Source organism: Saccopteryx bilineata, chromosome 1, assembly GCF_036850765.1.
Source record: "Saccopteryx bilineata isolate mSacBil1 chromosome 1, mSacBil1_pri_phased_curated, whole genome shotgun sequence".
Taxonomy (NCBI): Eukaryota; Metazoa; Chordata; class Mammalia; order Chiroptera; family Emballonuridae; genus Saccopteryx; species Saccopteryx bilineata.
The window spans coordinates 254,343,642-254,361,166 of record NC_089490.1 but is presented as its reverse complement, the minus strand read 5'-3'; the positions used below and the strand labels follow the sequence as shown (position 1 = coordinate 254,361,166).

General features: G+C 48.5%; 1 protein-coding gene across 1 annotated transcript in view; it reads right to left on the bottom strand.

Moving 5' to 3' along the window:
- Positions 1-16,852, bottom strand: part of MAP3K1 (mitogen-activated protein kinase kinase kinase 1) — a 78,339-nt gene extending 61,487 nt beyond the window's left edge. Inside the window, exon 1 of the mRNA XM_066240916.1 lies at positions 16,486-16,852. Coding sequence (XP_066097013.1) covers positions 16,486-16,835 — 350 coding nt within the window. The 5' untranslated portion in view covers positions 16,836-16,852. The remainder of the gene's footprint in view (positions 1-16,485) is intronic.
- Positions 16,853-17,525: the final 673 nt, after the last annotated feature.

Here is a 17,525-nt window from a genome sequence, read left to right as displayed (position 1 = left end):
GGGTTGCCCGATGGGCAGCCTGAAGCCTGTCCCTCCTCGGGCACAGGGAACACACCGACGACCAAACTGGCCTTACTTCACAGCAGCTCACGTAAGTAAGAAGAAGTGTTCAAGTGTAGGTGTAAATTACATCTACACATAACTCAGCAAGTCATCACCAAGAAGCAGTCACTAGAAGCCAAGACAAGAAAATGAGGAACAGTCATGAAACTTGTGCTTGGGTGTAACTCACATACCCCCCACCTCCTCGATTTAAAAACGACAGAAACAGGCATAAAAAATGATCAAAAAGGCTACGAGCACAGTCTCGAAGTCAAACTGCCGGGTTCACGCCAGGCTCCTCTGCCCACAAGCTGCCAGGTTACCTGGCCTCTCGTCTGTTTTCTCACTTGTGAAACGAAATACAGAGGGCACTTCCCGCACAAGGACAGGCTGCGCAGGGGTGATGAGCTGAATGGTGCCCAGGGGTGTGGGCTCAGGAGTCAGTGCCCCCCCCAGCTGCTTCCAGTGAGGGTGGGCTCCCAGCAGGTCCCGCATCACAAAGCTGTGTATCTGGACCTAAGCGCTGTGTTCCCACCTCACAAGCAAGGTGTTTTCACCCCCAGCATCTGTCTTCTTGGCCTTCTCAAAATTCAGGAAGCAGGGCCTGACCAGGCAGTGGTGCAGTGGATAAAGCATCGGACTGGGACGCAGAGGACCCAGGTTTGAAACCCCAAGGTTGCTGGCTTGGGCATGAGGTCACCAGCTTAAGCATGGGATAATAGACATGACCCCAAGGTCACTATTGGCTTGGGCCCAAGGTCGCTGGCTTGAGCAAGGCGTCACTTGCTCTGCTGTAGCCCCCCCCCCCTCCCCCGTCAAGGCACATATGAGAAAGCAATCAATGAACAACTAAAAGAATTGATGCTTCTCATTTCTCTCCCTTCCTGTCTGTCCCTATCTGTCCGTCTCTGTAAAAAAAAAAGAAAAATTCAGGAAGCAGGACAGGTGCTGTCATTTCTAGCTCACAGGTAAGGGCAGTCCTACTCAAGGCACTGAAGTACCTAGTCAATGTCCTGCAGAGGGTGTGGGACCATGCTGGGGATAGCCTGGCAGGCCTGCACAATGCCCATGCCTACTCCACCACCACAGCCGGTGCAGAGAAGGGCCAGTGCCCTTCAGCTACAGCCAGATAGTGATGTCCTGTCCACCAGCTTAGGTGGCAGAGAAGGAATGGGTATGCCCCCTGGAACACTTGAGTATAAACTGCAATTTGATTTGGCTTCTCATTTTAATAAAAACAGTGAAGAAAACTGTAAGTTGTGTATCAGGATAATTTTGGTTTGTAAAATATCCACATTTTCTCACCTTTAGGGAAAAGAATTACTTGACTCTTGAGAAGTCAGAGAAGAATTCTCAGGAAATCAATTTGTTTCTAATTTTTTTCACTAGTCCTATGTAAGCAAATCATAGGTATCCTGAAACAGACTAATGTTCAACAGGGTTTTATTTTTTTCAAAAAAGTAAATGCTAAGATACACAGTCAATGATGATGAGTATTATTTTTAATAAGCGCAGAGTTAACATGCTACCAGCTTAGTGAAAGGGCCACCTGAAGGCACACCTGACACTACAATCAGAAAAACGTTAAATCCAAAATCAGGGACTGAAGGAAATCAGGCCTACATCTTTTGGTCCACCGGCCGTGACAGAAGCCTGGTGAGGCCTGTCGTTTGCCGATGCTGGCCACAGCCTCCACGCCATGGTCACCCGCCCTGCCCGCTCTCCATTCCATCCTGGTCGGTCTCCCAGACACGCCCATGGGCTGCTTCCAGGCTCAGTAGGCCAGAACGGGCCAAGACCCTTTGGTACCAAGTCCCGTCGCAGCTCCAACAGGACCCAAAGGGCCTGTGTTGGGCCTTCCCCCTGCACCTTGTCCCACAGCCCAGGGTCCCAGGGAAGACCTGGTGGTGCCTCACCTCCCGACCTGTAGCACAGACTCCGGGCTGGGAGAGGGTCCGAAAGCCACTGCAGCGAGGAGTGCTGACGTCACCCTCGCCCCCATGGCAACCACAGGTGACATGCAGTCCTGGAGGAAGGGGGGCAAAGAACCCCAGACCCACACATATGATCCTAAAACACCAAAAACATATCCCATTTTTACAGGTAAAAGGGTGTGGACAGAGTTGGAATGCTGAAATCATGAAATTTCTAGGATATTTTAATGGTTTATGGAAAGAATGAGTCAACATTTAAGTATATTTCTAGCCCTGGCCAGGTAGCTCAGTTGGTTAGAGCATCATTCCAAGACGCCAAGACTGTGTGTGGGTTTGATCCCCGATCAAGGGCACATACTAGAATAGACCAATGTATCCCCCCCTTCTGCTCCCTCTAAAACCAATCAATAAGAAAACCAGCAGCTGATGTCCTCTTGGGCTAACTTCTGTGACAGACTTGAAAACTCCAGCTTTGGCCAACATGTGGCTCAGGTGCTCCACATTCACACGAAACAACCCTCTCTGGGCAACGGAGACTCAACAAAAGGAGGGAAAGCCAGCCGGGGCGCCAACGTGAGGGTCAGGTAACCCGACGTGGAGGGCAGAGTTGATGACAGACCCTATCAATGTTTAGTAAGTGACTTATAAAATGGTATTGAGTCTAATAAAGAAATGAGGACCGGAGAGGAATGTGTGGGTGCAGGGGCGCTGGAGGGGCCTTTCTCTTACACAACCCCGAGTTCCAGGAGAGCGGCCCCCCATACTCCCTGCAATGGCAAGACCCAGGACAAGCTGCCAGCACAGAGCGAGAAGACAGAACTGCAGCAAAAGATGCGTGTGAGCGTGTGTGCATGCGTGTATGTGTGCTGGGGATAAGAAACAGAAATTTTTTCATTTGGCTCAGTGCACAGCCAACCAAATGCTCTACTTAGATACGAAAGTCCTACTCCTGTGTTTTTCGTAATTAAACCCTGGGACATATAGCATCTAGGGGGAACCTTCAAACAAGAAGAAAGCACCACGTTACACAATGTGATTTCTGAACACATTTCTTTAGCAAGTTGCTTCATTTGGAGATAAGCTGAGTTCAGACAGTAATGGTTTTCTATCTTATCACCAAACGTGACCTAGGAAGGAAGAGGGAGAAGAGAAAGCAAGAAGTTCACGAGCTTAATAAGTCTTTTCTCTTTGATGCCAAACAGCCTTTCTGGACCTATGCCCTCAAAGGCACAGCTCTGTTCTCAGTGTGTCTTTGCACCACTTAACACGCTCCTGGCAGACCACCCTGGAGTGGACGAAAGTCCTGCTGTCCACACAGAAAACCACAGGGTGACTTCAGCTGCTGTGGCTCAGATGACAGTCTAGCTGCCTTAATTATTGGCGACAAAGCCGGCAACCAGTCATCACAGTTACAAGCAGGCTAGAGGAAGACTCAAAAGGACTTTGTTCTGCTTCTTATCAAATGCCTGGGAGTCATGCATGAGCCCTCAGAAGAAGAGTTCTCCCAAGTACCCGCACAGCCCCTCCCAGCAATCAGGGCCCAGAAAGGGTGGTGGGGGGGAGGGCAGGAAGGACAGCCCTGCCTCTGCCACGGACCTAAGATAAGCAGCAATGACTGAGAGACGTCCGGGTGTTCAGCAGGGAGTCACAGGCGGCTCCAGGCTGCAGCAACCCCATGATTAAAATGAGACTGTCTCACTCCAGATCTTCTGGAAGTCAAAGCTTTCTAGAAGTTGAGCCCCAAGTTACCAGATCAAAAAGAAAAAAAAAAAAGACTGACAGCAAAATTCATACTTTCCAGTAATTGCCAACTCTGTTCAAATCATGTGAAAAGAGCCCCCAAATGTAATGAAACCTGAAGCTCACAGCCAGGAACCAATACAGGTGTCACTAAAGAACCTATTAGATGTACGCTGTATACACAGGACGTAACAATGCACAGAAAAGTCTGTGTATGTGTGTGTTTATGAAAGTCCCTTACAAACAACAGAAAAGGTCAAAGGATCACTTTGCTCATGAGAGGTTATCCCTAGGGAATGACCCTTCCTTATACAATTTGAGTTGAGGGGGAACAAGATAGTTTATAATAGTGAAGTTACCAAAAATTAGATTTAAAGTTCTTTTCAAAACTGCCAAGTATATTTCCTAAACACAAATATGCTAAAGGTACTTCCCCCTGATTGATTTTTTCCCACTTTGCGAAATATTATTCTCCCAGCAAAGTTACATGCTTAAAAAAAAAAAGCCATTTTCTCATCATTTAATGTCAGTTAACAAATATCATACAATTTCTCTCTTTTCCGAGCCATCACTGTTTTTTCATTTTTATTTCTCCTTATAGTTGGTACCCAGGTTTAGAATCTCGTGAGTTTATAAGATCAAAAAAACAAAAACAAATTGTTTCAATAGTTAGTTACAACTAAATTTAGCCACAAGAAACAATTTTCAGGTCACACAGTTGCTGCAGCTTAAAGGGAACCAGGACTACAAAAGCCGACCCTTCTCTTCCCAGGGTGGGGGAACTCTGGCCTGCTGCATCGTAACCCACATCACACAATTCTGAAAAGGTGCAGTTTTCTACTGGGGTAGTTAATTATTTCAAAAACACTGGGGGCGGGGGGAGGAACAACACATAAACTGCCCTCAAGATGATGCAGAATCCCTACCAAGCGCGTCTGCTGCACTAACAGTCTCCAGTAAGTCACCCAGTCTCCTGATGCACCCCCACCTGCATAGAGGGGAGGGTGGCATCTCCAGGGCTGCCTGCAACAGTAAGAGCGCAAGTTCAAGTTTACTGAATGAGCTTCTGGACCAGGAACCATGCTTCCCTCATCATGTCCTTCATCACTACACTCACCCCTGTTTTCTAGGTGAGAGATTTGGGGTCCAGAGAAGCCAAGTGCCTCCCCTGGGGTGCCGGCAGCCCTGACTCCGGGGGAGCCCAGGGTCCCGACCACAACGAATTGTGGCTTTGAATGCAGCCGGCGGTTCCAGTAGCACGCAGGGAGCACAAGGCAGGGAGGGGTTTGTGAGCAGGAACCTGGCACGCGGGGGCGGCTGGGGGTGTGTACAAGCCACAGCGCCCAGACCTGCAGCCTGAGGGTCTCACAGCAGCTCCTATGCATCTCCTTCTCGGGGCCTCCCGAACGCACCAGGTGCACTGTGGTTACCTGACAGGCTAAGTGCGGAGACCTGGGTGGGCCGGTGGGACCACCGAGGAGGCACGCATGCTGCATGTCTCTGACCTGAGCTTGCAACTGCCCCAGCTCCTCTGTCCCCTGCTCACCACCTAAAGGAGCTCTCTGAACCTCACTGCTCCCCCCCCGCCCCCCCCCCCCCCCCCGCAGACTACACCCCCTCCTCACTGGCCTGGGTGTGTTCTCCACACCTCTGCCCCTCGCTCCAGGCCACGAAACTTGCCTGCAGGTCCCTTTCACCTGTTTACTCCTCTGCATTCTTGGCAAGCCTCCTGCTTCCCAGGAAACACGCCCTACGCCCCCTCCATCCCAGCTAGCCCCGCCAGCTGCTCCCTGTTGTCAGGTAGACCATTGCCTGTCATCCTCACAGGCTTTCTCCCTGCAGGGTTCCCAGCACGTTGGTGCCTAGCTCACAGCGGTCCCTCGGTGTCCTTGGAGGCACAGAGGTCTGCAGTGAGGACACTCTGAATGTAGCATGCACCTCAGCATGGCTACTGCTCTGCCCTGGGCTAGCTCTGTGCTTGAAGCACTCAGCAAGCTTCTTCTCTGATGCTGGCACAGCCTTGGGTTACTCTTGATGACAGCCACACTTGGCTCAGCACCAAAATATCCCTGAGTCCACAACTCTGAAATTTTAACATAAATGAAATGGAAATCTGATTCAGCTTAAAATGATGTATACTTTACAATCAACTCTTTGTGAACTCTCCTGTTCAGTGAGACATACCTGCATATACAATGACAGCAGAAAATCTAAAAAACGTTAAAAGTGGCAAGTCTAAGCCAGCCGCTGGGGGACTTGAGAGCAGAGTTCAGCAGCACTCAGACGAGAGGACCCACTTCTGCAAACAGCCACACTTACATTGCGTAGTGGGATAGCAATCATTTTTCACTGTGAAGGGAATGAAGCCCCATGAAAACATACCTCACAGCAGAGACAAAATGAGCATTCCACAGAGAGGCAACAGCACTTAGCACTTTGAGAGACAGAAGGGTGAGCTGGGGGTGGGGGTCGGGGTGGGGGGCAGGGTACCAGGTGTTTGGGCTTCACCCTGAGGATGGAGAGAAGGTTCCGAGGCAGAGTGTGGAGGTCAGACCTGCACTGCACAAGCCTCACTCTGAGGGCAGCAGCATAGAGAGAAGTCAGAGGACAACGCCCAGAAGCAGGAGGCGGGTCGCATGAGGCCGTGCAGGAACTGGAAGAAGAGACGGTGGCCTGACTCCGGGGGAGCGGCTGTGGGGTGGACTCCAAGGCTGCCACAGTCGCGGCAACAAGGGAACCAGACGCTACCTGAAGCTGAGGTTGAGAAAGCCGGGGTGATACGGGGGAGGACCCACGGGCACTTAACTAAGATGGGGGGGGGGTGACCGCCTAGCCATGTGCAGCTGCTGCGGAGGTCCGGGCAGGGCTGGGCCTCCTGGGGAAGCCTCCCCAGAGGCAGTGGGGACCGGGCGCTGTCACTGAAGCCCAGAATATCAGCAGGAACAGGTCAGCAAGAAGCTGCTAATGACCTCACAGGCTTTCTCTTCTCATTAGTCTGGGACTCTTTCTTCATCTTTGCAATGTGGTTATTTAGGAATTTAGTCCCATGGTGGAAAAAAAAAGATATGGTAGAAATATATTTGGAAAATTCCAAATATTTGAAAACTCTATATATGATAAAGGGGCTATATACAGTACTGGAACACTTACCCAGTCATTTGGAGAAAAAGAGAGTTGTCAAGCCCTGTGTCTCCCTGAAACATCAAGTGGACCAAAGATTAAAGTGTTTTTTTAAAACCTACAAAAATATTATTAAAAAACTCTGATGAACTTTTTATAATTTTGCAGTAGGAAGTAATCACAGCTATCTCGCTATGTGTACCATTCCCATGCACTGACTGAAGAACTATACCAACATTCCAGGTCTACAAACTTGAAGAAGCACCTTCCTTTCGCAGCTGAGGAAACACAACCTTCCCAGGTACACCACAGACAGCGGTGTGTCCCCTTAATGTCCTAAAAGGTCATTCTATGAGGCCTAACACAGAAAAAAAAAAAAAAAAGAAAGAAAAAATCAATTAAAATCCCTAAGTCACAATATAAAAGTGAAGAAAAAAATCACAACACATATCAGAGCTAAGATTCTAATACACCAAGGTTGCTTACAAACCAGTAAGAAAAAAAACAAACAATGCTCTCCTCTGTGTGAAAGGAAACACACAAAAGAAATCGAAATTGTCCACAGACAAGTTCTATGATGCTAAAAAGTTAAGGAACACAAGAACCAAATCATCTTTCATCCACTAAACGGGCAAAAATGAGGGACTGATGATATCCCACGTGGGAGAATGTGGGGCCACCGGCCCCCTCTCTCACACACTCGGGGCACATATAACTAACTGGCTAGGTGATCAGATTTCTAAATAGACATGTCCTTTGACTCAGCATTTTACTTCTGAATATTTACTTTATAGAACTAAATGCACAAATAGGTGAAAATGGGGTATACAAAGGTAATCCCTGAAGCTTCATATAAAAATCAGAAAGCAAACAATACCAATGTCTAAAAATTGAAACTGGTTAGTGAGACATCTGTATGATGAAATACTAGGCATTAGCTGACAAGACAGCCCTGTAGCCATTAAAATCACTAACAAAATTCTGTTAAGAAGCAACCAAACTATATAGCAGTCTACACAGTACAATCCTCCTTCTTGTTAGGAGATAAAGAAACGTACCAATTGTGTTCCTGTCAGAGGGACTGACAGATCATTTTATTAATGATGTTTAATTCTGTAAATTCTGAACTCCAGATACATCACAAGGACTCTGTAACGCACGGAGGTGCCTGTGTACCAGAAAAATTGAAATATATTTTCAAAACTCAAAATAAACTTAGATGAAAACACTGCAGCTTTTTCAGAAATACATTAGTATCTGCATTACAATGTGTCACATCTTTCAAGAGCAAAGGTTCAATAAAAATAACATGATTTATTGCCAAAGAAGAATATAAGAACACCAACAGAAGTCCAGAGAATAACAGATGTAGCCAATTATTCTGAAGGAAAAAAAATTAAAAAAGTGAACTGTCTCAAAACATTTATCATCTTAGAACACAAAGATATTAAAATACTTTCCCAAGCAGCATCTTATTAATAAACTAGAAACCCTGAAGTAATTAAAAAACTTGGTCAGTGTTACAAAGCTGGGATTTACTGCCTGATCACTCACTAACTGGGAGAAAAGTCAGTATATTGGTGCAGAGACTTAATTATTAAGTATTTTAAAGAAATACAGAGTATAAAATGGCCAGCAAGCAAAAAAAAAACCCCAAAAATCCAAAACAACATTCTTCCACATAAACAATCCACGAGATGTTTCTAATGAGCAGCACCTGTTTTAGGTAATTCTAAAGAAAAAACTCACTTGTTCAGTATTATCAGGCCAAGGACTTGACCTCATGAAGGATCAAAATACTTTCTACAACTATCTCGGGTGGATATCTCCCTGCTTTCTAACTCTGGTCCACCAAGTAGAGAAAGAAACACAGCAACCAGGCAGTGACGTGCCACAGTTGCCTTTCTAGAAAAACCACATCACCTCGATCACACTCATTTGACAAATAAGGAGACTGCCAAAAGGCAGTGTTGGGAAGTGCTGAGATGTCAAGTAACAAATTCCTAACAACCTAGAAGGCCAGGCAGGTGTGTGAACGAAATTAAATGTCCCAGCACCAGGTGGCCCCCAACCGTCATGTGCCTGTCCCCTCTCTCTCAATCTCTCTCAATCTCTCTCTCTCTCTCTCCTTGCTCTTGCTCTCAGGGACCTGCCGCCCGCTCACACCTGCCAGCCATCTCACAGGCTGCTTTTAATTGCTGCCTGTCAGGGACACCACATGGGTAACGTCTGCAAGAATACAGTAATATCTTCAATAAGTGTCAGCAAATCCTGAGTGAATGCCCTTGGAACCCTCCCTCCTAAGTATAAAATCAGAGAGCTTCAAAGCGCGGGTTTGGTTACAGGCCTTTTGGCAGCTCCGAGCCTTTTCCCTCACTTCTCAGTGCAGAAGCATGTTCCAGATAAGGGAGGCTGCAGGGTTCTCTTACCACCAGCAAACTGTAAAATGTGTTCTGTTACGTGGGTTCTTGGCCCTTCCTGGTTCCTGAAATCTCATCTAGTCCTTGCCTGGCAAATTTTTTCTTTCATCGGCTACAAACGTCTACTTCTCCCAAATTGAGTTACCGTCAATCACAAATTAATAAATTTTGGATGAAGTACACTGATTAGGACAAGAATCCTAAGTGGTATCTAAAGTTTACATAGCATTATGAGAACTTGAAAAAAAGGAATCATGATCCTAACACTTTTTTGAATGTGTTTATTCGTGAGTGTGTGTGTGTGTGTACAGACATATACACACATTCTGAACTCCTTAGGAGGTGCAGAAGAATTGCACACAGATCACCACATGCTGTAGCTGCTCCCTCCGAACGACGTCAAGCTGTCCGGCTTCACTCGAGGCACCTAGTCTGTCTCACATTAGATACCTCTTCATGGCTCTATCACAAGCAGCATCCAGAAGCACCAACTGCCGAGGCTTGTGCCAGACAACCTCGTCTCAGCGGGATCCTCGCCTACATCTGACCAAAGGGGAAGAGCAGATGACCCATGGGGTTGAACCTGCCATGTTGCTAGTACCCTCATCTGTTTATTCAACAAGTATCTAATTGTTTACTCTGTGCCAGGCATTCTGCTAGACGCTGGGTCCCCACAGCCCCAGGCTTTGCCCACGCAAGTCTCAGTGTTCCAGGAGAGGCCTGAGACAACAGGTGTAAAAATCCCAGCAGTGAGCTAAGACCTGAACCCTGATGAGCTGACTGGGGACTGGAGAGAGTTCCCGGCAGAGGGCGGGTGCATGCAAAGGCCCTGTGGCAGGAGGTGTGGCCCTGGGTGTGAGGACAGGAGAGGAAGCAATCCTGCAGAGTGCAGGGGTGAGCGTGGTCAGAGACTGAGGCCAGCAGGGACTCACGGGCCTGTCCCACACTCTCTGGTCTTTATACAAATGGACAGCATTTGCAAGTGGTAAAATTAAATTATTTAAACATATTAATTCAAAAGAAATTAATTTATTTTTCCAGAGGAAAATGATTATAGTCCAATATACATTTTTAAGTGATCACTTTGGCCACATAATATGGCACACAGACTGGAGGGAGAATGCAGGGGCACAGCACATGCTAGCAGACCACCACAGGAGTCCACAGGAGAGACCAGGAAGCCTGCACCAGGGGTGTGTGGGCGGGTCCCATCACCCACCTCTGACAACAGAACGGATCCATGGAGCTGTCAAGATAGCTTGTAGGTGCTGCTTCTAGCACTTCATGAGCAAGGAACATGTCAGGGGGACAGTGTAGGAAACATCCTAAATTTGGTTTCAGGTTTCTGAGTATGGATGTGACCAGTAGACATTGAGGTGTAGGTCTAGAGTTTAGGAAAGGTCGTGGCCAGAATAACAAACTGCAATCACGTGTGAATGGCCAATAACTGATCCAAAGGCACAAATGTGACCAGCGTCAGGCTGGAGGTGACAAAGGGAGGCCCTGGGACCAGCCCGAGGATCCTGTGACATTGGAGGAAGCATGCTCAGGGTTAACAAAGTCAGGGGCGCTCGCCCATCAGCCCAGGTAACCAGATCTTTTCAAAGATCAAGAAACTTCAGTTTTCTCAGCATCTGATAGTGCAGGCGTGGCTCCAATTACTTTGTTAACAACACAATAGTTATTAAACTAGCTACATTTTATATGATATAAAATTAGTCAGGATTATCGACCTGTGTGTTAAATACTAACTACTGCTACAAAATAGCAAACAATGTTCAAACACTCCTTAGAAACAGTTCTTGCCTTCAGAACTTGCCTTAGGCTACACCATGATTAAAATCGCACCACCGTAGGTTACTGTAATCTTCCAATACACTAATTTGAAAACAACCACCCTGAGAAAAAGTAATTCACCTTAACGTTCATGGGCACCTGACATACTCACCAGTGCCAGACTTTGGACTGGGTGACAGGAAGACTAAGACATGAGTTCTCCAACTGTCAACAACTGACAGGCATGACTCAGACTGCTGTGAGACCAGTTTGAAGATTGCTTGATAATATATCAGTTTAACAATCACTTAGGTAGTAGAAAAGGTAATGATCACCTCTTCTTAGTCAGTAGTACAGCCTCCCCCCCATCAGCGCCCAGTGTCCACACTTGGTCACTGCACGTATGCTCCTCAGCATGTTCTCAGGTGAGTTAACCCACTCACTACCACGCTCTGTAAGCGCCAGGGCCCTCCTCCTGTCTCCAAGATGTCTGATGGTTTCCTTAATATATAGTTCCCAGGTGACAGGCTGTACTTTCAGGAAACATGCTTGCTGAGCCCCAAGAATTGAACAGTTCTTGACACTGTACAACATCTCTACCTATCACGCCAAATTAATCAGACTGGTATTTCAAAGCACTCAAGTCACTGGCTCCACAGGACACGCTCCCATACCAAACATACCTGAACCACCTGTATATACCACAGAGTAAATGAAGACAGGGATGGGTTCTCCGTGATCTTACGCCTCAAGAGAGTATTTTACATTTTCTTACGTTGTTTTCTTAACTAGCAGGACTGCTGTTTCTAACAAGAGTGGGTTTTTAAAACAGCATTGGTACATACTGAGTTTCTTGTTCCCCAGGTCCCCAATTTTATTTAGTCTTTCAAGAAAGAAAAAAAAAAAACAACTCACCACATCTAAACTTGCAGTTTTATCTATATTCCTGTCAATTTAAGAGTGTGGGCAGGAAACAGTTGGAAAATCATCTGTATTTGTTACTCCTTGTTTCATTACCCTGAGGAAACGACAGCATAGATCTGTCCACAGGAAAAGGAGAGACCAGAGCAGAAAGCAGAAAGCAAACAGCGGCAGACCATGTGACAAACGAGAAGAGGAACCAAGCTGCTACCCTCAACCACTACCCTGGCAGGACAGTCCATCCCCGGAAGTCAGAGCACCACCAGCCTCAGCAGAGGAATGCAGCAGCGAAGATCCCCATGGACAAGAGTCAAGGCACCTGGGTTGACCTGGGGTGTGTGGTGTTCTAGCCCCTCTTCACACTAAAACCTACCAACACAGACCGGCTCTGCACTGATGGTCTTTCTATCCCTCACGCGGACCATCACACGGTATCGGGGCTCATAAATGTTGGTGAATGGCACCTGACACAACAGCCAAGGGGCAGGACCAAAGACATCAGAACCCTTTCTCTCCACGTGGGACATTAGGATGGGTGAGGGACATTAACTTCAGCTCTTTTGTTACCTTCCACTTACAATGGGACACAGCACAAATCAAGAAATCTACACAACACTGGATGCTGATCAGTCCGTTACTCTCCTCACCTGACATGAGAAGGTGATGAGCTAGGTAGTTTATTCGGGAGTACGTGACCGAGGCCAGGTTACAGAAAGCTGCATGCTACCTACAAGTCAGGAGAGGGATGCACTAATTAAGGGCACTGGACAGAAACCCATCCGTCTCTTACAAAACAACTTCCTCCTTCAAGACCATCAATTAGGTCTGATTATTAACTTGAAAGAGAAACGGAAGGTAGCAGAGAATGGAGTAGAGAAAAGATCTGTGCAGTCAGACAAACTTGAATGTGAGTCCTAGCTTTCTCCTAATTGTGTGATAATGGGCTTCAGCATCACACACTAGTTTCCGCCTCTCAAAAACAGAAATGGCAATGCTTTCGAAGGCAGTGGTGACGATGCCACGTGGAAGGCAAGGAAGGTGACTATGGGAAGGTATCTCAACATTCATACTCAATAAACATGTTTTAGCCTCAGCTAAAATCCTTTCCTCGCAATAAGAAGAGCCCGAACTAATCTCACCATGGCTTCACAATGAGCCCTTTGCTTTCAGTCTGCTCCTGATTATTCCTGTCATTTAAAAAATGTTCTTAATAAAGTATTTCTTAATGACAACTTGGGTTTATTCTTAATAGCGTCCATTTCCTCCCATTCATCTTCCACCCATTTCCACTGTTAAGGAGCTCTAACTTTTGACTTAGGGGGCACAAAGGAGGTCAGGACTGAGGACAACAACCGAGTCTAAGGACATAAGTGGTCTGATACAAGCCATGCACTGCAGGTTACGATGCAGACACCCCTAGCCCTGAAGCAGCCTCCAGAGAGGATCAGTTTCCCAATGCCACATTTCCCTTCTGTTTCTTCATAGAGAAATGCCTTTTTAACCAGGGAAATGGGCTGCAGCACACAAAGGCTGTATGTGCTTCCTAACCCAGAGCACTGTGAATGCCCTATTTCCTCCTCAGGGGAGTCTGTCCCTGTGGACCACGGCCTGGCCACCCCGTCATTTCTTCCGGAATGCTCACAAGCCGGTGTCACGGGCTGCTCACAGGCGGCTGAGGCAGGCTGTAGCTGGTTCTCTCGCTCTGGTTGAAAGCAAAGAACACTCACTCCTTTCTTTTCATTATTTTGCAATCTCCAAGTCGACAAGTCAGCGACCCTCTCTACAACATGCCACCTGTGTGTGAAGTGAGATGCTGGGGGGGGGGGGCACAAAAAGAGTACCAAGCAGCTGCTTCCTGCTTTTCCTACCTAACAAAATGGAGTTATTATGGTGTATTGGAAATCGTGTTATTAAGGAATGCTGGTTAACCAGTCACCCCTGCCAAAATCAGATAGGAAAAGAAAACAGAGGCTGGCAAGAAGTCTGGCTCTCACATTTCTCTTTCAGAATTATATTTAATAAAGTTAATCTCTGAAGAGTTGCATTCATTCTCTTACTTGATTTAACACAGAACTTGGAAGACTATGCTACCACACTGACCCATCCACGGAAGACTAACTTCTTAATCTAAGTTATACCTCTACTGCTTTGTAAAATCACCAACTTTTTAAAAATTTATTTTTAGGCAATCATGTTCCTATACCTCCTCTAGTTTAAAAAAAAAGGTCGCCACATTATATTTTTAGCCTTGCAGCTCCCAGCAGGAAGTGAAAGCTAACTGCTGTGTGGGGTATAAAAGCAGCCTATGAAGAAGCAGCTTTACTTTTAAACAAAAACCAACACTAACAAGTACGGAGTACCTTGTTCTTACAGGGCCAGCAAATTGAGAGTTAGGTGTTTTTTTTTCAAGTTACGAAAATAGGATGGAGTAATTATATCTACCAATCTCACAATAGCCTGTTCAATGGAGAGCAACACTGTAATTCTTTTTTCCAGAGACAGTAAATAGGAAGGAAAAGCCCCTAGTTCTGTAATATAAGGAAAAAATTCCAAACCCTTGGGCGCCACTTACAGGCACCAAGCTTTCACTGATTTATTTCAGCTTTGACCCTGACAAAGACGGACAGACTTAAAACAGCTCCTGTGTTTCATACTAATATGATTTATATAACTTATACTTCACCAATATATTTTCTATATATTTTTCTACATCCAAAGATTAAAACCCAAAGAGAATTCTGAAATAAAACATCACAGAATTCTCTTTAGACAGAAGGGGTTCCCCCCCACACACCACTATTGAAACATAAAAATAGTTCAAAATCTGTTCAATTTTCTTCCTGAAAGTATGAATGCATCTATTGTAAAAAAAAAAAAAAAAAAAATTAAGATGTAGAGTTCAACTGAAATTTTACTGAACAGCTTATAATAAAAGTGTTTATACCCATAGATTCAAATGAATTTCAACTGTATCTACAAGAAACCGGGGGGGGGGGGGGGGGATCACCATACTTCAAAAGCTTAGAGAATAAACATTTTACCAGAAATAAATTCTTTAGGTATGACATTTAGGGTGTACAAACTAGCATTCGGGCCAGTGAAATTCACTTTTAAAAAATGATTTTGCAGATGAGCCCATTATTTCACGTACTGTGCAGTGATAACGCACCTTTATACAAGGAGGGTGGCAAACACCCAGGTTATAAAAAGCAAAACTTAAACATGCATCGATTGTTCAGTCCCTGAATTAACCTCCTCCCTCTGCCTTACTCCTCCTAGCTGCATGGAGACCAAGCTAAACCACCTTTATACTGTATATACATTATCTTGCAGTGGTTTGTAGTTCTACATCCACAGCTCACTCAGACCAGATGCTGACACTTGCTGAATTTACTATGTATTCAAAAAGGTGGTCTAAGAACAGGTAAAACTAACTTCTCAAATTTGGGGTTTCACGTTTTTTATCTGGAGCTTTATCAGTAGTAACAACTGCTTTCAAAGAAGTGCTCTAGTGGAGTTTTCACCCAATCTGCACAGAGGAACATAACTCTTGTAAGACCAAGTTACGTGTTCACGAGCGCACACAGAAAGTGAACAGTCACAAACGTCCTTTTCTCCCAAAGTTGCCAGGGCACAGCGGTGACCATATTTTTTAGGATTGGGGGTGGGGTGGAGTGGGGGGTCAACCGCCAAGTAATACACTGTAGTTAAAAAAAAAACAAAAACGAAGTTCAAAAAAAGTGCCAAATCACTTTAGAAAATTAACCGAAACCAAAGTCACCGTACTGTGGGCTATCTTTGAAACACTCAGAATAAAGGTCAGAAAACTGCACCGGGCAGTGGGTGACCATCACAGAAAATCTTCCGGCAAACTCAAAACACCCAAGATTGTGCTATGCACACGCTCGTCAGATTTAAGACACGGATTGCAGCTGTCACACATAAAGGAATTTCATTTAACATAAAAAAGTGCAATTGCCCAAAATGCGTCGGCACGACCCGCAGGTGCGAGCTCTGCTGCTCGGCGGCCGGGCCGTCCTGGCGGCTGCGCGGGGCCCGGGCTCGGCGTGCGGCGGCGCAGCTGCTCCGAGCCGGGTCTCCAGCCTCGCCCGGGAGGCTACGAGGACAGCCACCGTCGGCAGGGACGCGAAAGGGTCGACACACGCGGCCCTGAGCCCAGAGCCCACTGCACACAGAAGTCACTGGGGTCTTCGTGGTGCAGCCGCGTCCCGGGGAGCACCGAAGCCCTGCGTCCCAGGCGAGGGCCAGTCCCGCCGCTGTGACAGGCGTCCCCGAGCCGTTCCCCCCCCCCAAGCCGGGCCCGTCCCTGCGCGGGGCTCGCCTGTCACGGCTGCGGGCCTCGCCGCTTCCCCTGCGACCCCGGGACAGCGACCCGGTCGTGGGTCCCCTCGCCCCCAGCGCACGCCTGTCACACAGCCGCGAACAATCGCAGCCCGGTCCCGGCGGGCGCGCAGCCCGGCGGTCCGAGCGCCCATTCTCCGCGCCCGCGCCCCGTCCCGCCCGCGGCTCACCCGGTGGCTGCAGGCGGCGGCTCCGCGCGCTCGGTCCCCGCGGGGCTCGGGTCGCCGCTGTCCCCCGGCTCGGGGGCGTGGGCGCCGGCGCGGCTCGCAGCTCCAGGGGGCGGCGGCTCCGGCACGGGCTGCGCAGCGCTGCCGCCCGCGGGCTCGGGCGACGGGGACGGGGACCGGGACGGGGACGACGGCGCGGGCGGCGAATCCAACTCCACGCTCCGCACTTTGCGCAGCTGCCGCCGCCGCCAGTCGGCCCGCTCGCGGCCCCCGCCCGCCTGCAGGGACCCTCCGCCCGCCTCCGCGCCCGAGAGTCCCGACGACGACGCGCGAGTCCCCGCCGCCGCCGCCATTTTCTGTCGCGGCCGCGTCCGCCGGGCGGAGGGAGGGGCGGGGACGCGCGGGGGGCGGGCGGGGAGCCTAGGCCGCCTGCGCAAGTGCAGGAGCGCGGCCGCGGGCCCTGCGCGCGCGTTCAGGGGCGGGACCTCGGGGGGCGCGGACGGGGACAGCGGGGTCCGGGGCGCAGGTAGAGAGGAAGTCCTGCATGCAGGGGGCGGGGATAAGGGTGGGGGCCTCGGGGGCACCCGGGTCGGGGCGGGGACAGTGAGGTGGACGCTCATGGAGGGCACTCCGTGCGCGCCGCCGCCAGGTGGTCCCACTGCCCCTGCGACAGGAGGGGACCGCGGCTCGGATTACGGTGTGCAATGCACGGAGGGGGCGCCGGCGACAACGTTCACATTTGTCCTCTGCCTTGGGCGTCGGGGAACCGGCACAAACCAACCCCACCCCCCACCCCGCCGGACGCGACCCAACGTCCAGCAGAAGCGCCACCGCAGACCAAAGAAATAAAGTTTTGTTGTTTGTTTTGTTTTTTTCTCCTAAAGCTCTCCTAGTCTGCTGCCCGCTCCCCTCCCCATTCGTGCTACAAATAAAACTTCACAGTGTCCGAATCTGCAGCCCAAGGTGAAGTCACGGACTTGGGGTCCCCACCCCGCGCCCTGCTGCACAGACACCTGTTCCGCGGGGCACCGGCCACGTTCGGA